Here is a 9,761-nt window from a genome sequence, read left to right on the forward strand (position 1 = left end):
ACACCTTGATTAGAGTCCAGCTGTGGGGGAGGTTATTGATTGGACATGACTGGCCTCCATTATTCTTAAATGGAAGAAGAACCAGGACTCTTCTAAGAGCTGGACACCCAATCTGGGAGAAGGACCTTAGTTAGAGAAGTGAACAAGAACCCAATGGTGACTCTGACGGAGCTTCCGGAGATCCTGTGAGGTGATTTCAGAAACCATCACTGCAGCACTCCACCGATCTGGGCTTTAGGGCAGAGTGGCTAGAAGGAAAGCTATCCTGAAGGACTCTCAGACTGTGAGGAACAAGATTCTTTGGTCTGATTAAACGTTATATCTGGAGGAAACCAGGCACCACTGCCCAAAACAAATACAAAAGTGAAGCATGGTGGTGGAAGCATCATACTGTGAGTGTTTTTCTCAACATCTACTAAGATTCCACTTCTCTTCTCTTGTTAGCTACACAATCATCAACATGAAACTAAAGACAATCACTTTAATTATAATATTCATGATGAACATTAGATTTCTGACTACATGAAGATGATTATTATATTTATATGTGTGTTTATAATACTGGATAAAGTCATTTATATCACATGACTACATCTACACACACATTTCTCCTGGACCCTGAATTATAAACAGGGTTAAATCATTTATGTCCGATCTTCTGATCAGCTCTGAGACGCGAGACTGAGAGAGCAATGTGTTAAAAAAAAAAAACACGAGTCTGGTGTGAATCCATCATCATACAGTATCAGATCCATCAGACACTGAGGACTCGACTCAAGCCCAGATCTGGAAAGAGAGTAAGAACAGACCATTTATTTGTATTAATACAATACATAGGCAACTTATATATAAAAGAATACAAAGTAAAATGTTCAGATGTTCCTAAGTTTTCTGTGTTGTTCTCAATGCTTTCTCAATATGAGATGAAGGTCGGCTGATTCATGCATTTCTTGATTAGTTAAATTGTTCCTTCGTCTGCTCATTCGCTGAGGTGAAAAACCAAACGGTGCTTCACGTTCATCATTCGCTCTTAATCAGGGTTTCTGCAGGTTTCCCCAAGAGAAATCTACTGCTTTTTAATGACCTTTATAAGATCATTAAGAATGAAATGTAAGACTAATATCACAACATCTGAAACACACACACACAAACACGTTGTTAGCGACCGGCTTTCCCCGAACCCTAAAGTCATTTGTTTGAAGCTGAGATTCGCTAAACTCGCATTTTCCCATCGATGGAAATGAAAAATAAAAACCGCGAGACGCTCCAATAACAGGAAGCTGATGGCTGTTGCATGTTGGTCTCATTTATAGTCATAAGACTGGGAATTATATTTGGACCAGCGAAAGAAAGAACTACAACAACCACAGAAACTAACAAACTAAAACATTCTAAAGTGTCGCAGAAGCATTTCAATGAGTTTTAGAGGCAGTGTTATGAGGGGGTCAGAAAATTATTATTATTGCTAAGAAAAAAGAATGTAATTAAAACAAATGTTGTCCTTGAGTTCTTCTTTTTTTCCTCCACCTACGGCAACACGCTTTTCTTTAAACAATCCTTCCACCTTCGGTAATCACCGCCTCGTCTTCGTTGAAACGCCTACCATAAAGTAGTTTCTTCAAGTGATGAAAGTGGAAGTGAAAGAAGTCGTCACCACCAGCAGGTTTTCATGAAGAAGTTTAAACCCCCTTTCATGGGTATTCCATCACACTTCGGTTTTGAACATGATTGTTAATGAATGTACTCATTTCATTGTACTCAAATATTTTCAGCGTTTTCCTTACGATGATACGAATTCTATGACGGCCCCTGGTACACGGAGATCAGACAATTAAGATCTGATTAAAATGATTCAGAGTAGAATAGAATCGAGTGCATTATTTAAGACCTAAAACCGTTTTTTAAGGACTTTTCAACACCCTGAGGAAACCCTGTTCATCGAGACTTCTATATTTCTTTGGTTAAATATGATGATACTTTTGGAGAGATGAATGAAAATTTGTTCTCATGAAGCGAATGAGAACATTTTGGAACTGTATTGTTAGCGAACCTTTAATCAGCTGTAGTTCAGGTTACAGATAGACTCAGGGACCAAAACCTGGCACTGATTAGAGAGGCTTGTGTTTTTCTATCTTATCTGATCTCATCTGATCTGATCTGATCTGATCTTAACTGTAAGAGGTTATGAGATCAAAGGGGGAAAAAGAAAACATATCAGCTAAAGAAATCATCACGTATCCATTCTCATTTCTAAATATCAGCATCAGCATTCATGCTAATAAAGCAATCTGATATGAATTGAATTGAGAGTGTGTGAGAGAAAGAGAGAGAGAGAGAGAGAGAGAGAGAGACAGAGAGAGAGAAATGAGAGTGAAAGTATGAGGTAGAGAAATTGAGAGAGACACACAGAAAAACAGAGAGACAATAAAAACATTGAGAGTGTGGGAAAGAGATGAATAGAGAAAGAAAGAGAGAGAGAGAGAGAGAGAGAGAGAGAGAGAGAGATATGAACCATACATGAATGTTCTGGTTATTACACACACACACACACACACACACACACACACACACACACACACACACACACACACACACACACACACACATTCATATCCCAGTAAGGAAACACTTTGCATGCTGTTGCGTTGCCTCAGGACATCAGAGTATAACAATGAGAACTTTATATATTTATCAGTTCCTGGTTGCTAAAGTATTGGCACCCCTCATGAGCACAATAGAATAGAGCATGTATATATAAATATACGTATATATAAGTTTTTATAAATAAATGAATGGTGTAACTGGTGCTGTTCTGACCCACGTTTGTTCCCACGTCTGTGATTTTAGATGTACAGGAAGTTAGAATAAAAGTCAAACATGAAATTCAGCGTGAAACTGGGCAAATCTGCCACAGAGACGTTTGGCATGACATACGTTTGACATATGGTGACACTGCAACGAGATGTTCTGAGTGGCAGAAAACAACAGGAGATCAGGAAGACCTTCAACAAGCTCAACCTCCAAAAAACTTTCAGCAACTCGTCCATGATGATCGTCGGAGAATCGCAAAAGTTGCTTGAGACGCTTTGAAAAAGAAGACTTTCAGGACATGATCTCCAGCCACTCCTTCCTTCTGGACTCGTTTGTCAACTCAGGTCTGTGCATGATGACATCATTTTCACTTTCTCACCAAAGAGTTTTACCATAAATCACTGCCATTTCAAATCCATTTCTGTGTTTGTTTAAATGTTAGTTAGTTGAAAAGCTCTATCCATAACCCGGTTATTGAGTGAAGAATCTACTATTATGTTCTGATCCTCCTCCAGACTGAAGCTTTTAAAAGGCTTAGGAGCTGCAGATTGTGGTTTGTGTCTCTTGAAGATCTTGAAAGATCTCCTATTCTTCCAAACAACTTGCTGATGTGGATTTCTTTTGTCAAGAAATAGTTCGATAACCTAAACAACCTCCTCCTCAATGCACATTCACATGATCATGGGTCATCAGTTTGGATGTTGTTATGGCCCTGATTGTGTTTAACCACGCTTTAACAGCTAATATGTCACAAATCTATAAAGAAATATTGATGAGTGAAAAATCTAATATAAAAATAATAATATAATTATATTATATATTATAAAAATATTACATACTTTTATTTGTTTATTCAAATGTATGCATTCATATATATTATTATAAATTTATAATATATATTAAATGATATATTCATCATTGGGGTTGGCAAAAAATGATGAACACTGCATATGTTTCAGGAGAGAAAAATTACTGTTATGTATAGAAGTGTATACAAATCTATGCAATATATATACAATATATATAATTCATTTTGCCTGCTTTTCTGAGGGGTGCCAAAAATTTCTCACACTATGATTTACATCATAGAGTAGATCTTCAGTAGACCTGTAGACAGTTCATCACTGTAGGTGTTGATTTGCATACGTGTATTTGTATGTTATAAATAATTATTTGGAATATCTATGATTCTACGGTTCCTGAACCGGTTCCTCACCCGCAGTGTGTTGTCCCACGATGCCGAGCAGAACGTGGTACCGTCGGGCGACACTCGGACCTTACTGACCCGGTTCTCGTGGCCATACAGGATCGCAGCCCGGGTCCCCTTTAACACGTCCCATATGTTTATAGTGTAGTCGTTATAGCCAGCAAACAACAGACGCCCTGACACACACAAAATATATTAATTATAAACATAATGACTTATTACTACTTATACACACATACTTTCTCATTATTAATTTATACTTTGACCAACAAAGACACACAGGCACTTACAGATATTTTCCAGAGCTTAACCTAGCTAACAAACTGAGGCTAGCAATTTAACAACCATCTCTTAAACCTGACAAAGTAAAACCAGAATTAAACCAGAAATGAAACAAATCAATCAGAAACATCAACATTTACCTCAGATGTTTTACTAAATTCCCGAGAAAACACTTATAGAGGCTAAAAGATCACACATTAACACTTAGCATTGAAATGTGAGGGAGACTTGAGCTAGCTTTATACAGCATACAGTATGAAAGCTAGCTAATAACCCTCCTATATTCTATAGCTATAGTCTGCTAGCTTGCTAGCTACATTGTATGGTCAAAAAGTATTGGGACACCAATATGACTTTTCCAACAAATTTGTGTTTCTTCCGCAAACTGTTACACAATTGTATTGACTTTGGATGCCGTAGCATGGATTTTTCTTTTTACTTGAACTAGAAGATCCAAACCTGTTCCAACATGACAATGCTCCTGAAGCCAGCTCCATGAAGATCTGCTTTCCATGGGTTGGAGTGAAAGATCTCCTGCTATAGAGCTCCAACCCTATTGAACTACTGAATGTGAACTGCACCCCAGTCCTCCTCACCTCACCTACATTTATCACCTCACATACAGACTTTACCAACACACTTATGGATAAATTATTCTCCACAAATCTTCATAAAATCCAGTAGAACATCTTCCCAGAAGAGTAGAGCTTATTATAACAGGAAATAATGTTAAAAACAAACACACAGAACTAATTCTACGAACATTTAGTATATTGTAGCTTAGCCTCAGGCTGATGTGATCTAGTTGGATTTTGGTCTGGTTTTGAAGCGATCAATAAAACATAGTAAACTCTGCAGTTATAAGATTAAAAACAAAACATGGAAACAGTCAGTGAAAAAGTCGTGATTTTAAATCGGTTTATTTGGTTGATGAGAAGAACCACACTGTGAAATTCCCTCTGTTTAACCTGAACTGGTAGAAAAAGTTTATTGCCATGAAGGTAAAACATCACATGACACCCCAGGGGCTGGAAGTTAATTCCCCTCCATGCCTGAGCTGTTTGAGAGGAAGCGACATACACTACATTAGAAAGGCAAATCACACTGTTTATAAAACACAGTGTAGTGGAGCGTTCATATAACGCTTGAGTGACCAGTGTGACAGTGTGAGATGGGGGTTTCCAACACCATCACGCCCTGAGAGGATCCGAGAATCGAAAGTGAAGAGATAATGAAAGAGCTTGAGGGGAATAACTGAACTTTCAAAGTCCTAACCATTGATTTGTGTATTTATACACTGTATGATGAAAAACATGCAGACACCTAAACATAAGACGGGTAGGCCACAAAGCCCCCATATTCTGTTTATCTCCACTCTTCTGGGAAGATGTTCCACTAGATTTTGGAGTGTGTTTGTGGAGATTTGTGTGAGACTCATGAGCTTTAATAGTACTGGAGTCTCCATCAGTGAACAGTTGATAACCATAACAATAATAAAAGGCATTTCAGTTCTGAGTCTGATTCATCTCAAGGTTTCTTCTTCTATTACCTCAGGCTGTTGTTTATTTTCTCACCACTGTCACTGACTCGCTCTTTAGGGATAAACTTTTTCATGATGCCTAAATGTTTATTTGGAATCTATGTATTTTTATGAAGCTGCTTGGGGACAATGTCCATCGTTAAAAGTGTTAAACAAATAATATTGATTTGAGTAGATTTGAGTGAACAGGCACGCCAAATAAAGTAGATATATAAATATACACCTTATTGTGTTTTCTTATTTATTTATAATAACTGAATTTTTTTAGCATTTATTTTATTTTCTGTATGAATTCTTCTGTATCTATAAGTATCAGTCTATTTGTCTATATAATAAATAATATTTAGGGTGTTTTATTAAAATTGTAAATGATTTTATATTTTATTGAAAAAAATCTTTTTGGATCATTATCATAAAACCAGGGGGAGGTGGTAGACTAGTGGTTAGGGCATTGGACTTTGGATCCAGGGGTGGGCATTGGGCTAGCAACCCAACCCCGTAACAAAAACTGCTACGAAAAGCCAAATAAGCCATCAGGCCCTTGTGGCTCAATGTGCCTCATGGTGCAGTGGGAATAAAAAAATAAAAATCATAAAGCCAGAAAGAACCTAATCGTTAAATTGCATGTTATAGTATGAATGAACTGTACAGAAAATCCCTCAGTAAAATATTTAGTTTTTTTCTCTCCTTGAACTGGCCTGATATCTGATATCTGTCATAAAGGAATGTAACCTCATGTTTGTTTTATGAGGCATTCAACACTTTTCCCTTAGTCCGTAAATCAAATTCACTCTCGGCATGGAACTCGCGTGCTTTCCCACATTTATAATCCTTTATAACACATTGATGACTCTTGTGGAGTTGGTGGTGAACATTGACCATTGCAGTCATGATGATATAAAACACACACACACACACACACACACACACACACACACACACACACACACACACACACACATTGTTTTTATATTGATCTCAGGCCAATACCTTGAGTTAAGCAGATAAATCAAAGGTTGCTGTAAACTCAGGTGATTCAGGTGAATTGCAGCTGGCAGCCCGCAACCTCGTGTGTACATATGGGTATAATTTAGAGATGATTATAAAAAGTCATGTCACGGTGAAATGCTGAACTTTAGTCTGTAATCTATACAACCCATAATACTTATACAATGGTTCCCGGGAACACTGGACGCTGGACGCTGGACGCTGGACGCACCCCTGCAGCCCCTATGGAAGCTTAGTGAATTCATCTAGACATTAAGTCACTTTGTCACTATGATCAGTGTCTTCACATAGATCAGGGGTGTCAAACTCAGCAAGTCGAGCTTCTGTTGATGTATTTAACCCTATTGTACAGTTATTGTGAAACAGCGCCTCACAGTGGTGAAGAGAAAAGTTGACTCTGAGTAGATGTTTACTGACACTGGCGGTAAACACGTGTGTGTTATTAGTGGAGTGAATGTGACTGTAATTAAGGAATTGAATCTGAGACGGAACTACGAGACAAAACATCAGGAGAAGCTGAAGAACCTGAATGCAGAGCCGAAGATACAGAAAGTAGAAGAGTTAAAGAACAATCTGACATTTCAGCAGATGTTTTTCACCAGAGAACAATCCCAAAGTGAAGCTGGAGTGAACACAGAGGAGAAATCAGAGTCTCATCAGCCGCTTATTTACTGAGGGAGAGTTTCTGAAGATCTGCATGATGAAGCTGTGAGACGTCTGGTGTTTGACAGGAGATGTTTTTATGAAGAGCAAAATATTTTAAGTTATTTAAAGTTTAAGATTTTTTTTTAATAAAATGGCATAAGAGCAAAGAAATCTGACTGTTTTGATTTGTTGTTATTTTAACATTAACTTAAAAGCACAATTTTTATTTATTTGTTCAGGGTTTTTTTGCAGCATGTTCATATTTCTAACTTGTATAATTTTGACAGGAGATATTTTGATGGAGAGCAAAACATTTTAAGTTATTTAAAGTTTAAGTTTATTTATTCTGGAATAATATTCCTGTCTGTTTTTATTCATATTTATGTTCAAAAAACATTGTTTTAGTGTGTTCAATAAATATTTCTCCTGTTTGGCCCGTGACCTAAAGTGTGCTTTGTTTTGGCCCCCTGTTTGATTGAGTTTGACCCTGATATAGATAAATATCATTCATTATTAATAATAACATATAATTAAAGGTAAATTGAGCAAATTTTTTATTTCAGAATTATGTATCAAACTGGTAGCCCTTCACATTAGTCGGTACCCAAAAAGTAGCTCACGGTGTCAAAAAGGTTGGTGACCCCTGCCATATAACATATATACCCTATATATCATATTTATTCTATGTAACCTATATACCTGTAAACCCTATAAAACCTATAGTATAGTATAGTTTCTTTCGGCTTCTCCCGTTAGGGGTCGCCACAGCGGATCCTCCGCACGTTTGATTTGGCATATGTTTTACGCTGGATGCCCTTCCTAACGCAACCCTCCCCAATTTATCCGGGCTTGGGACCGGCACTGAGAGTGGCTGGGGATGGTTCCCTGACTGGGAATCGAACCCGGGTCGCAGCGGTGAGAGCGCTGCATCTTAACCACTAGACCACCAGGGGACCCAAACCCTATAAAACCTATAAACCCTGTATATCCCATATACCCTATATAACATATAACCCTGTATACTCTACTGTATATAACCCATAAAACATATATACCCTATATAACCTATATACCGTGTATACCCTATATAACATATATGTACCGTATACCCTATATAACATAAATCCTGTATTCCTTATATATCATGTATACCCTATATAAACTATATATCCTGTAAACCCTATATATCCTGTATACCCTATATAAACTATATACCCTGTATACCCTATATAAACTATATATCCTGTATACCCTATATAAACTATATATCCTGTATACCCTATATAAACTATATATCCTGTATACCCTATATAAACTATATATCCTGTATACCCTATATAAACTATATATCCTGTATACCCTATATAAACTATATACCCTGTATACCCTATATAAACTATATATCCTGTATACCCTATATAAACTATATATCCTGTATACCCTATATAAACTATATATCCTGTATACCCTATATAAACTATATATCCTGTATACCCTATATAAACTATATACCCTGTATACCCTATATAAACTATATATCCTGTATACCCTATATAAACTATATATCCTGTATACCCTATATAAACTATATACCCTGTATACCCTATATAAACTATATATCCTGTATACCCTATATAAACTATATACCCTGTATACCCTATATAAACTATATATCCTGTATACCCTATATAAACTATATATCCTGTATACCCTATATAAACTATATATCCTGTATACCCTATATAAACTATATATCCTGTATACCCTATATAAACTATATATCCTGTATACCCTATATAAACTATATATCCTGTATACCCTATATAAACTATATATCCTGTATACCCTATATAAACTATATATCCTGTATACCCTATATAAACTATATATCCTGTATACCCTATATAAACTATATATCCTGTATACCCTATAAAACAGAGCTTCTGTATGACAGTATGGCCTCTTTACACTATATAACCAATACAATCAATTATTACACTATTTCATACACATCATATTAATATTACATAAATCTGCTTGGCGCTATGATTTGTATATGTAATATAGGGAACATTATTTGTTTTTAATATACACTATATTCTATGTGGCTAAAAGTATTGTGACACTTGACTTTTCCAGCCATATGTATTTCTTCTTCAAACTCTTACCACACATTTGGGGAAACACAAATGTTTTGGACGTCTTTGGAAGCTGTAGCATGAAATTTCCCCTATAATTAAACTAGGAGACCCAAACCTGTTCCAGCAT

At 36.5% G+C, this 9,761-nt stretch overlaps 1 protein-coding gene across 1 annotated transcript in view; it reads right to left on the bottom strand.

The window, feature by feature from the left end:
• Positions 1-467: 467 nt before the first annotated feature.
• Positions 468-9,761, bottom strand: part of gnb5b (guanine nucleotide binding protein (G protein), beta 5b) — a 17,248-nt gene continuing 7,954 nt past the window's right edge. Inside the window, exons 12-13 of the mRNA XM_083552470.1 lie at positions 4,028-4,194; positions 468-786 (exon numbers count right to left, since the gene is read on the bottom strand). Of these exons, the coding sequence (XP_083408596.1) occupies positions 775-786; positions 4,028-4,194 (179 nt within the window). The 3' untranslated portion in view covers positions 468-774. The remainder of the gene's footprint in view (positions 787-4,027; positions 4,195-9,761) is intronic.

Source organism: Silurus aristotelis (genome assembly GCF_946808225.1).
Source record: "Silurus aristotelis genome assembly, chromosome: 10".
In the NCBI taxonomy this organism is placed as follows: Eukaryota; Metazoa; Chordata; class Actinopteri; order Siluriformes; family Siluridae; genus Silurus; species Silurus aristotelis.